The sequence below is a fragment of the Solea senegalensis genome, linkage group LG9 (assembly GCF_019176455.1).
Source record: "Solea senegalensis isolate Sse05_10M linkage group LG9, IFAPA_SoseM_1, whole genome shotgun sequence".
Lineage (NCBI taxonomy): Eukaryota > Metazoa > Chordata > Actinopteri > Pleuronectiformes > Soleidae > Solea > Solea senegalensis.
The window spans coordinates 19,577,285-19,590,398 of record NC_058029.1 but is presented as its reverse complement, the minus strand read 5'-3'; the positions used below and the strand labels follow the sequence as shown (position 1 = coordinate 19,590,398).

General features: G+C 43.5%; 1 protein-coding gene across 3 annotated transcripts in view; it reads right to left on the bottom strand.

The window, feature by feature from the left end:
- The window catches only part of kcnn3 (potassium intermediate/small conductance calcium-activated channel, subfamily N, member 3), a 43,765-nt gene extending 34,922 nt beyond the window's left edge, over positions 1-8,843 (bottom strand). For 2 of the 3 annotated variants that reach the window (XM_044034910.1, XM_044034912.1), the window contains exons 1-2: positions 8,257-8,843; positions 6,620-7,743 (exon numbers count right to left, since the gene is read on the bottom strand). In XM_044034910.1, the coding sequence (XP_043890845.1) occupies positions 6,620-7,717 (1,098 nt within the window). In that variant the 5' untranslated portion in view covers positions 7,718-7,743; positions 8,257-8,843. The remainder of the gene's footprint in view (positions 1-6,619; positions 7,744-8,256) is intronic. The other variant, XM_044034911.1, reaches the window with a different exon arrangement.
- Between the last annotated feature and the right edge of the window lie 4,271 nt (positions 8,844-13,114).

Sequence of the window (13,114 nt, the reverse complement as noted above, 5' to 3'; positions counted from 1 at the left end):
AATGTAGAGTTGGGTTTTAGAAGCAAATCTGTTTAAATATACTGTCACTCCCGAGAGCTGAAATGAGATTTGCTCCGAGTTTCCTTCCTCTGTCTCTCACCTCTCTCACTGCGTCGTTTACCTCCAACCGTCTGTTGGATGTGTTTTTCAGCTCTGCCCATCTCATTGTCAAGAGCATTTTGTTTCTGCCTGTTTCCACTTCACTTACTCTGTCTTTATAGGAAATGACTTGACTGTGACAGTAGTGTGTGAGTGTGTTTGTGTACCTGTACTGTTTATTTCAGATTTTACAGCTTTCCATCAGTGACAGTTGTTGCCTGAAGCATTGTGTGTCTGTCTGTGTGTTACGTCCGTACACATGTCCATCCAAGATGTAACAACACTTTGGGGGAATTTCTCAATTTATTAACAAAGACTAGAAGCCAAACTGATTGTTTTTACTGTTATTTGATCACAGTAGCCTGTCGCTGCCATAAACTCTCAGTTGTGCACGCATGTATAATGTGTGTGTGCAAGTGTGTATTATGTTTACATTTCCCAGTTTATTTTTGTCCAGCTGTATTTATCAAAGGCTTGGTGGAGCACACGTAGCATTTCTTTTGTTTTTTTTACATTGTTGTTCAACCAATTAGCGTGCACACAGGCACGCAGACTCACATGAACGGCCAGTTGGTTTGTAGCTGAGGGCTTTCCCCATCTGTCCCCGCGTCACCCTCATTGTCGCAAATGCATATACACAACGCTAACCAACACGTTACCCACGTAGTTCTAAGTTGCTCTCAATATGTGTAATAAACATACGTGTGTGTGTGTGTGTGTGCACGAGCACAGACTGTGTGGTAATAGGTTAGCCTTGGGGTCTGTCCATGTCAGAGCAATGCCTTTTTGCAATCAGTCTCCAGGGAAACAGGCAATAGACAGAAGAGCGATGTCACCTTACTAGGATAATTACACACTCGCACACACACACATACACACACACAAACACACTGCACCACATTATCATGGCCCTATACACTCAATTAAATTCAAACAAGGGGGGTTAGGAACACACACACGCACAATCCACAATTACTTATATGACCGAGCACAACACATAGGTACAAACACTCCATAGGTGTGTACACAGAGGAGATGCCATACACTCAGTGACGTCAATTGTTACCAATGGATGACGCAAGTTTTGTGTACCAACACCCTCACACCTGCTAGCAGGGGGAGTCTAGCTGTGTTACCCTGAAACAATTTAGCATATTTGCATTGAGATGAGACGACGGCTCCTTTTGAGAATATGCTGGCAGTTAGCGAGTTCAATTCCCTGGTGATCGTCATGTCTGCTCTGAAAAAGCAGCATGTGTCCGCCGTAAGTGGCCGGTGCAGGGAAAGGTCCAGAAAGGTCTCAGAGTAAATGTCTGTGAGAAATGTCACGGGAGGAGGATGAGGGTGGGAGAGGAGAGGTGGAGGTAGCAGTGGGGGGAATGAGGGAGATGGCTTATGCCCGCTGAGATGGCAATGGCCCCTTTGGGGAATGCATGTATTTAAAGTTTCACACTCCTTACAGGCAGAATGAAGGAAGGAAGGAAGGAAGGAAGGAAGGAAGGAAGGAAGGGAGCTACTAGAACGGGGCGTCCCTGTCTATCTTCAAGAAGCTCTTGAAGACCCAGCTTTTCCAAGAGCATCTTGTGTCTTACCATTTACCATACCACCTTCTCTGCACAATCTCCTTCTGCACTTGGATCCACTTGGATCCACTTCTGCACGCTCACCCTCTGTCACCCTCTGTCAGTCCACTGTCCCTATCTAATGGATTTATTTCCAAGACTTCCTCTAGGTAGCTTGTTCCTCTTTTGTAAGTCGCTTTGGATAAAAGCATCTGCTAAATGTTTAAATGTAAATGCAAGGATGGAAGAAAGGGAACAGTGTGCAACATACAAAGGCTGGGTACATATTCTTACATGACTCCACGTCCCTTTGTCGCTTAAACATAACAGCCTCATCTCTGTGCTGAGGTGTCAAACATGTCCACTGAGAGTGTGACAGCTGTGCATTCCCTCAGCATAGCCATGCTCCATCGAGGTTTCAAGTGGGTCTTTGTGAAATGATATATTGACGCGGCAGAGACAGGCCACATTCTAAGGTCCCAGGAGTCCCGCGGCCTCAGTTATTCTCAGATAGAGATTCTTGTCAAACAGGGACCCTTTCCCCTTTAACCTGTTCCTAATAAAATCAATAATAGAAGCTCATATAAGGGTTTTTTACTGTTTGAAGTGTCAAGGTCCTGGGTCAGTGTGGCAGGGAAGGGGGTGACGCTGGTCTTTAAGAGAGGCCACAGACATTAAAATGCAGCGCAGAGTTTCTGCAGTATCTCTGTAGTATCTCTGTAGTATCTCTGTAGTACCTCTGTAGTATCTTACAGACTATGATAACAAACTTAAAGCTGCATGCTGTTTCACTTTTGTGTGGGATGGGGGGTTTTTTTTGTGTGAGAAAACACAAATCTGTCCTTTGGCAAAAATTTAATTATTTCACGTTCATAAATTATTTTACCGTCCAGAATTTTCTTTGTGTAATCTGAAAATGGCTGAACACCATTTAGAAGAACATCAATTTACTGCCTACAGACTGCTGCATACACGTACATCCACTTCAGTGTACAGTTCAGTTAGTATAAGCTGGACTGTATACTAGCTGAACACAGAGGTTATAAATACAATGAATGGACTGTGTTAGCCGAAGGTCCAGAATGAGTTGTCAACAGGGCGTGAAGCCTGTTTCTGCAAATGAATATACGGTACATATGCTTACTCACTAAATCCACAGTCACGACCGCTCTGCCCTCCTCTGTTTACATTTCCTCTTTATCCCTGCTACCACAGTCACAGACACACACTTGCATACATCCCATCCCACTTAGTCCCATTCTTATTCTTCATCTCTATTTTTGGCAGCAACTTAGAGCAGCTGGACTGGCTGAAAAAAGTGTTTTGGTGGACATGCATACTCGCACAGGGGCAGTAAACGGTGCCACTGTCCCATGAAGTGGTCAGATAATACATGATGTGTATATGTTCTGTGGTATGTAGTATCACATTTCCCCACAAGCTCTCACTTCCCCTCTCGAGGATGTCTGTCAATACACAGCACATAATACGGCACCTCTGAACGTCAGCGTCCATTTTCAACATGAGTCTGTGGTGACGGAGAGTGCACGTGTGAGTGAGTGATTATCAATAATCAATAGAGGGGGGAAAAAATCATTCAAGGCTTCCCCCCGTTTAGACAGGCTTGAAGCGCTGCGTGATCCTCCCATCCATCTCGTTTCCTGATCTCCTTTTCATCCTCATGATCTCTGACCGTTTTTCACCACGACCAGCGGGCTTCTATCCACCTCAATTATCTAAGTGAGGGCTTGAGCCGTTTAATAGGGCGCCAGTATCTGTTGGAGTCAAACCAAATCCGCAACCATAAAAAAAAAAAGACAAAATATATAACTTGGCACTCAGTATTTAAAAATGAATTTTGATTAGGCTTTGCTGAAGCACACACCTAACTCTCTTTCAGGATTCAACCTCTGTGTAAAATGTACAAGCATGAAAGGCGACGACTAAAGATCTAAAGATCGGATCTAAAGATATTTTAAAAACTCTGACCTCTGACACCCTGTTAATGAGACTTCTTAATGAACACGCATTGATCAATATAACCACCAAACACATTGGTCTCTGATGTCCATCAATTCTTACTGACCGACAATGCTGCCTGATTCAGATGAGGATTGTCTTGGTTGTAGGTTAATAACCTATGACAGACTTTTCATTATCGCATTTCCTTTTTTTTTTTTTCCCTCCTCTCCTTCTGCAGCGTTTCATTTCTCGCACAGCCGCTTTGCTCTTCCGATCACACTCCCCCAGTTTGACGCCTACTGGAACAGCAGAGGAGCAGAGGGAGCGAGAAAGTGAGGGGGAAAATGAAAGATATAGATGAAAAGACAGAAGGCGTGGAGTTGAATTAGAAAAGAGACAGACGGAGAGAGAGATTTGGCCATTTTCTTCAGGAAGGAGAATAGGTCAACAAAAGGGAAGGAGAGAGAGGGGTGTTGAGAAACATTCAAACCACAAACTGTCATGAATAAATTAAAGACTGCCTCTGAAACTGTGATTTTCTTAAAGTAATAATTGAGAGAAGCAAAAAAAAAACCAAAAAGCCAAAATACAGCCAGCAAAGCAGATCTGATTTTTTTTTTTTTTGCACTGGCAATAACACAGAAAGCAAGTATCAACCGGAGACCACGGAGTCAACAAATCTGACTGAACCAGAAACAGGGAGGAGGGAGATGGAGATGAGAGACACACCCAGCTGGCCTATTCTAAGGGACTACCTGTGTTTTCTGTCATTTCAAAACAATCCCTCATCCTCTTTCCCAGGATTAGTGATCATTATAGGACTGGCAGCAGCTGTGGAACTCGTGTATTCACCTTATCAGGTGAAAGAAAATCAAATCTGTGATTTGTCAGAGCGAAAGTAAGGAGTGGATCGAGGATAGACACACCTTGAGATCAGGAAGGCGAGTACAACATGCTCAGAGGCTCAGTGGGACCCTCTCTCTCTCTCTCTCACACACACACACACACGCACACACACACATACACACACAAACAACCAAAATAAACCCACAATAGCAGCCAGGGGCCGATTCAGCTTATTACACTCCCCATTACACAGACAAATGAGATCCTGGCCTCCTGCTGATAACCTGATCCCTGTGTCCTCCACATTGTTGTATTACATCACCCACAAGCAGCAACTGTCAGGCCCGGTCAGGCCGAGTATACAACCCCATCACAACATGGACACGGTGCTGGTCAGACATCATGAATTTGGTTATCAACCAAGTAAAGCCGATTGTAGTTATCTAACCAGTGACCCGTCCACAGCAGTCGAAAAGGTTGGGCTGCCTTATCCTGACTTTAAGCTCCTAGTGTGGGTAACTGTCTCTTACATTTCCCATAATGCAACATGGAAATGCCTTTGATTAGACCCTTCCTGCCTGGTATATGCCAAAGTCCTTGATATGCCATACGCCCATTTTGTTACACTGCGCACAACTGGAATGCTGCTCATTCACTTTCAAACATAAAAGCTTTGAGATGTGGGCAGCGTCACATGTTAAACTACACTGTTGCTTTGCCAGCAGCAGATTTAGGGCAGTAATTCAGTAACAATTTATATCGCGATGTATAACTTTCTTCAAATGTCAGTGACGTCTTAGTGTTGTCATTGTTACATTGTCATCATGTGTGATTATGTTCCACGTTTGCTGTGATCCTGTTTTGTAAATGAGGTTTTATTATGCTGTTCTCCAGCAGATGTAAATTAGCTAATGGCTAATTCTGGCGCAGCCAACTAACTAATAAATAAAATAAATAAACAATTTTACAAAGGTTAAATATACATTGATATAATGTCCATGCACTGTGTAAACAAACTCTTCTAAAGGATGTTTTGCCTCAGGAGCAACATTTTTTTTTACCTATCTGACATTTTATTGTGATGATTATCAATATCAAATGATTTGGAACTTGTAATGTAATTTTTAAATAATGATTGTCATTTTCATTTGAATAACATATTTTAAATGATTACTGTGTGATATTTGTGCAGATCCGTGAGAGACAAAGACGTTTTCTTCAGTCCGTCGGATATGATGCGTATAGGTTAAGACAATTTAATCTTAAATGGTAATACGACACACATTATTTTGAAAATTGCAGTAGGCCGTATTGCAATCTTGATGTTCAGCCCTATTTCCCAGTAGTGTGAATTGTGGTCAATCATATCACGCTGTGCAAATATTATAACACAGGCACTAACTGTTTGTGACTTTCAATGGTGGACACAGTGGACATTACGTTGCCATTACTTTAGCAACATTAGTAACTCTTTGCTGTGAAGCCATGCAGACACACACTGCTCTGCTCTAAAGAATGTGTATAGTCTCCACACTCAAGCCAAGGTGACCCTGATGACATGAGTGTGACATTGTAAGAAAACCAGAAGACACTAAACTGATTTTCCAGGCTGAGTAGCAATAACTATGACTACTAATGTGATCTTTATAGCCTTGTTTCCACCAAGCAGTACAAGCCCAGTTCAGCTCATCACGATTGGTACGGTTTGGAGCTGTACACTCTGGTCTGAGATGCATTTCCAACGTGAGGTGTGTGAGCCAGATATGCAAATTTCAAAGCTAATTACATAATATGCATCAGCTACGCGAATAAGATACTGTCGTAACTCAGCGATACATTAAACAAAGAAGAGGAATTCGGGTAAACAAAGAGCACCAATGGAGGACATCCAGCGTGACATGTGGCTGTTTAACGCAGGATGTGGCTACAGGGGAAATTACCACTGTTTTTCCCTACTGTCTCATGTAAGTGATGATTCTGTGTCGACACATCAAGTGCGTCTAGCTCCAAACTGTAGGAGCTGGACCGCTGTGCCTTGCTCATAATTGTGTGCTGTACCATACTGAACCAAAATGGAGTGCTTGGTGGAAAAGGGGGCGTTTTGAGTTGAATCATTGTGTGCCCATGTGTAGCTGGTCTTTCCCTCTCACCTTTGTGTACACGCCCCATGACAGCTCCGTCTCAATCACCATGACAACGATTCCAAACATTCCGAAGATGAGGGCATAGTCACTTAGCCTCTTCCTCTTTTCAAATAATGCCCTCCGATGCCCCAGTTTATAGCCAATATTTTGGTTCTTTCGTTTGTGGGCCTTGGATGTGCTGCCCCTGGCGCCGGTGCCTGTAGATCCACTCCCTCCCTGCCTGCTGCTCCTCCCCCCTGACTGTGTCCGCCTGCTCTCCACCAACGTGTGATTCTGGTGGTAGATGGACATCTGGTTAGATGAGGAGTCAGTGATGTCATAGCCTCCTCTGGGGTATGGCAAGTCTTCCTTGGATGAAATCACAATCTCTGGAGGGCTCTGGATTGGGGGTTGATTGGTGGATGACTGGGACACAGAGTAAGTGGGAGGGGCCTCCCTTGGTCGGTCATGGCCCCCAGTGGCCGTTGCTCCGGCAACAGCTAAAACACCACCCTCTTTGGTTTCACTGCTGCTGTCTGATTCTATGAGGTTTCTGCGGGAGGCGCTGAGGCGGCTCAGGGGCTTCATGACACCACCTGTGTACTTGCAGGAGCTCATGGCAATTTCTGTGAAAGGGTTACTGTCCCTACGATGAACCAGAGGGCTGGCCTGTCTGTGCTTGCACCCTCTCTCTCGCTCCCTGTCCCTGTCTCGATCTCTATCCCTCTCCCGTTCCATGGAGGGTGAGTGGGAGGAGTAAAAAAGGGCGTTGTAGATTGGGGAGTTGTCCCCGCTCAGGCTGTGCTGTGAGCCCAAGCAGGAGGACAACGGGGTGCTGGTGGGGTGCAGGGCATTGGGGATGGGAGGGGGCAGTGGCTGAACTCCAGAGGAGGACATGGGTAACTTAGGGAGCGATGCTGGAGGTAAGTTGGGCGTGGCGGGGGATGGGGTGCTGCCATTTAGGCGGTCGAGGCTTGAACCTCCCATGTGGTTGGAGTGGTTTGATCCCGGCTGGTTGCCTGTGCTGGAGGGATGGGATATGATGCCCAGGGGAAAGAGGAGGCGCTGCTCCTCATCCTCACTGCCTCCTAGCAGAGCCAAGCTCAAAGAGGGGGGAGGCTCCATGGTCACAGCTGTGGCCACACACCTGTCTACAGAGAAACAAGAAGAGAGGAGAAGAAGAGCTGTAAATAGAGATTTTCTGTATTTAAAGCAGGATGGGGGCAGTTGGGAAAAACAGAAGATGTCTGATAAAGAAGGGCAGAAGACTAAAGAAAAGTGGCCATAATCTGGGGATATGATATTCTTTGAGTCACATTTGAGTCAGCTGTCCAGTCAGCCTCTCTGTGTGTGTGTGCTCCAGTGTCCATCTCTCATATGACACAATACATCCAGCAATCTATGCCATAAAATGTCCTCTGTGTTACATTGTTAGTCTGGTGAATGGTGCAAATCATCTGGCTTTGCAATGTGGAAATGAGATCAGACTGAAAGACTAAAGGACAATGGTTCCACATCAGTCCATTCTGATAGCAATGCACGCACTGTGACTGGAGTTAAGCATAAGCTGTCTGCGTTTGATTGATCCAAAACAATAACCTACTTTCCGTATGATATAACCAGACACCTTCACGCCCCTCCTCCCTGTCTGTTTCTCTACCTACCTCCTCCTACCTCTTCTCCCTCAGTCCCTGTCCTCCAGGTTAGTTGTGTGTTGAATCACTGGCTGGATGAAAATAGACCGCCACACTTTTTCTTTTTCATGTTGTCACGGCCATCCCATCATCTAATCGCCTCCTTTCATGTGGCTCCTCCACAGGTCCTCGCTTGTTTCTCGAGATTGCGCGTCGCTCCTCACAGATGCTGCCTCCGGGTCTGCTCTCTAGGTGTGATCACTTTGTTTCTGTCATCTCTGATCTGTGGACGGTGCCCATTTCGATACTGTCAGTGGCAATCGACACGAGATGAAGAGGAGGGATCATAATCCATGGTGACTGGATTAAATCGGTCAACCTGTGGCTGCGCGTCAAAAACGTGCAGGAGCATCAACCCGGGAAAAACACGGGCGAGACAAATAAATACATAAGAAACATAAAGAAGATAAAATAAACAAACCCCCGCAAAGCTGCACGCCAAGTAACAGTCTTCAGACGAACAGTGGAGTCCGTGATTTAAAATGCGACTCATCCACCGACTTCCACTCAACACAGCTCACCATCTCCCCGGATGCGTCTCTCACTCTCTCCTCCAACTTCTCTCCCTCTTTTCTCCGCCCTCAGTCTCACCGTTCACTCCCATTGGACGGAGTCAGAGGCGAAATCAGCGCTGGAAACAGGTGGCACGGGATTCACCACAACACTGATCCGACTAGTTTATTATAAATAGGTTTAATTGTCATATCATTTGTCTCAGGAAACCATGGGCAGTATGTCCTGCTTGGACTATTTGTGCGCGCCTGGCACCTGTTACGCGCGCCATAGGACGCATGCATGGACATCATTACAGTTATTTATCATTTTAAAACTACAACATGCACAGGGAGAGAGCGAGCGAGAGAGAGAGAGACTGGTTTCCATGACTTCAGAGGACTTACTCTAACCTTAACCATAACTACTACTGGCCTAACTCTAACACCTTATCCTAACCAGAGAGAGAAAGAGCGAGAGAGAGAGAGAGAGAGAGAGGGGGGAGGTAGATCTAAAACACATGGTGAGGAGGAGGTGGGTGTAAAAGCAGTGTCGCTTTGCATCTCTGTTCCTCCAGCTCAGATGGGAAAGACCTTTTGCATTTTGAGATTTTAACAGTTTACAGTTTTGATCAGATCTTCTCAAACGTTACAGGTTTGATTGAGGCTCTTCGATCAGAAATAATCCTAATTACAATGTTTTAAACTAACTGTGATACGTCATACGGATATTAGTATTATTATATTTCAAATGTCTTATACATACAGTATTATGACAATTTAAAATATACTATATGTGTGAATAAATTGGGGGAATTTGAGTATGTTTACTGTACAGACTAAAGCCCATCTGCAATACCTCCAGGATCCACCAGTGGGCTGCAGCCCACACTTTGGAATCCACTGCTTTAGGCTATATGATAAAATGCCATAGGCTAATATGTTGGACGTCCTAATTCATCATTTTCTTTCTTTCATACAGTAGTGTTGGGAGTGCATCCGTGGAGAGCTGTGAGGTTAAAAACTGCCTTTACGGAGATCATTAAATCTGTATTGAATTCCATGTGAATGATGAATTCCTTGAGGGAAAATCCTGTCAAAGTAAATTTCTGATCTTTCATCTTAGGCTACAGAAGATGAATGTGACCACAGTCTTTCATTGGGGATTCTCCCATTTCACTCTGAGTGTACTAATAGATTTATAATTCCAACTCTATAGAGTCTATATACAGCCTGTGGTATAATCCTGCATAATTAGACTATTCCACCTGACCTAATCGGTTTAAAACTATGCTTTTATTGTGTGCGTTATGTGCTTATACTTAATCGGATGAGTGTCGATGCCGTGTGGGAGCGGATTAGACCGTTTCCTCATAACAGGTCAGCCTCTCCTGCACTTATGTAACCTGACAGACATCACATCAGTAAAGCAAATCATATCATGTGGATGATTCCAAGTATTTATACAACACCAACGCCACTCTCTCTCACACACACACACACACACACGTGATAGAGAAGGAAAGCTAATGCTGTTGTCACAGTTATTAGCTGTGTGTCTATTCTTTTCATTTCTTCATTTCTTCCCCTGTGAGGAGCCTGTAGACACATGCTGGGCAGCTTCATGATGAGTCAGTGATGGAAGACTCGCTGCTTCTGTGACTTTATCTTGGACGCGGGCAAGGAAAGGTCAGAAGTCATGCATGCACCGTCACTGGTCAAAATAGGATTAAGGTTTTAATGACACAGGGAGATTTCAGTCAACAGACCGTGAACTTCAATTATTCAGATAAGCAATGACTCGTCTGTATTGTTTTTCAATTAAAAATGTCATTTGGGCTTTTTTTTTTGGTTGAGATAAACACCAGCTGGATCTTTCACCTAGACTGTTACGAAACCAGGGGTAACGCGCATGCGTGTGTGTCTCCCATCTCCTCTTTCCTCAGAGAAAGCCAAATAAATCAAAAGTCTGTTCAACCAAGTGTAGCATTTTTATTAATTTTGGAGAGGAACAATGCCAAAATAACAAACCAAAACGTCTGACCTAACCTTCTTAGCTACAAAAAGAAAACAGAAAATAAATGACCAAAAAAAACTTATCTAAGCTCCCAAATTAAAACAGGAGAAAAGAAAAGGTGAAACAAAATGGCTTCTCTCTCTCTCTCTCTCTCTCTCTCTACCACTTCTACTACCTTAACTTTAAATTGAACATAGAAATGAACAATTTTGCCCAAACACTACAACAATTGTTATTTATCTGAAGTAAACAAAACCTCTCTCAAAAGCAAAACATCTACATAGCTTTCAAAAATTCACTTAATATGAAACTCAACTTAATTATCCAGTCTTCACTCACTACCATTGCAATGACGATGGTGAGCAGGAAGCCCAGAGTGCAGGTGAGGGAGGGTTTTTGCTTTCCAGGCCCCGATCTCTTCATCCACTCACGGTGAACCAATCTCCTTCAAATTCAAACCTGGCTGCTTACATCCACCTGAGAGAAGAGAAACTGCAAATAAAAGTGCCAAACGAAGCCAAAACCTTTGACCTATGGGGTCATGATGATGTAGACATACAACCAAACTACCTTTAAAGTTACGCTGCGTAACTTTTACGCGTAAACAAATGCCCCACTACTTTTCGAACTACTGTCATAACAGTTCACACAAAGCTGATCAGCTCCAAACAACCTTCTCCGTGTTTCTCAGTATAGCAGTGTTCTGTTTTTGTGTTGCCTACGACATGCCCACGCTGCACAGAGTGACACATTTTATGTCAAGACTGTTGGAAGCAAGGTAGAAGCACAACAGCGCTACTGTGTAGTGCTAATAAAATGACATCAAAGTGGATTCTACTGCTAAAAGTACACTGGGTAGGAAATCTCAATAGTATTTAAACCCTTTAAGATCGAGTGTATCACAGAGGACACGTGACATCACCGCAATAACGCGGCGGGTTTGTGCGATCGGAAAAATGTCAGCAGTTTCTGAAAGCTGAGAAGTTGCACATCAAAGCCAACGAATGGTTATTACGGTAATTTCACGCGTGCTGTTGCAGGAAGCCGGCGAATCAGCGTCTTTGTCGCCAAAGAGGAGCGAGAGTGCCTGTACATGTCGTTACGTTACATGTGAGAGGACGTGATGATTGTTGCTCTGTTTAGTGTTATAATAGGAATCAGTGATGACTGGTTTGCTCATGTTAACATGTTAAGAAACCCGCTGAAAACTGAGACAAAAACTCAAACAAATGTTATTTTAAATACGTTTTCTGCTGTTCACATTTCAAATTTAACACACTCTTTTGTTTTTCTTCATTTTAAATTGTTAATACACTGTAAATAACTGCCAGATATTGAAAGTTATTCACTTGCTCACTCATAATTTTGTGGACTTTTTATGGTTAAAATAAGCAAAACAAACAACAACAAAAAAAGGTAGACATTTTGATGGTGAGGCTTTAAAGGGTCAATATTTGTCAAGTATTGAAAATGCATGCTCCCTCCACCAAACAATGCAAATCAAATGCTCCCCAAACAACTGCCTGACATCATGTTGGCATGTGTCAGTCGCAGCTGCTGTGTGTGTGTGTGTGTGTGTGTGGGGAGAGAGAGGGAGAGAGAGAGAGAGAGAGAGAGAGAGAGAAGACGTGGTAGGTCATGTAGAGATGCTGGCAGTGCTTTGATAATTACTCAGAAGTCCTCAGGGGAGCAATGATGGAGCGATTTTCTTCCTGTAAACTAACCAAATATCTTTGCATTTAGGCGGGGGGTGGGGGGGGCGCGGGGATATCAGCCAAGGGAAAGTGCTACAAGTGCACACAGCGAGCGTTGTCATCAACATAACTAATTTAGCTGACTTACAAATAATTCATTGGCTCACTCCTGATGTTTCTCCAACAGTGTTCATGTAGGGAGTAGAAGAGCGACAGAGTTATTATGTTGTTAGGTATCAGCACCATTCTGTACAATACTGATTTCATTTATTTTAAATTACCTTAACACTTTGATAACCATTTTCAAACAGTAGAAGAGGAAAAACAAACAAAGGATTGATCAGAGAAACTGCAAGTTGCTGTGACAGAATATCAATGCTCTACCATGTATGAAATAAGTGATACTGTAATTATATAGCAGGGAATGAAATAAGAATTAGTGCCTCAACATTTTACAGAATTTGATTCATTGTTGACATGATGTGACCATTTTATATAAATTGTGAATTCTGAAACTATATAGAAAAGGGCAATGTGTAATTTCCTTTCAAGTCAAAGTGCAATAACATGAAGGAAATGTGTCTAAATACAATACAATAAGCACTTAAACACCAGTCAGTATAACT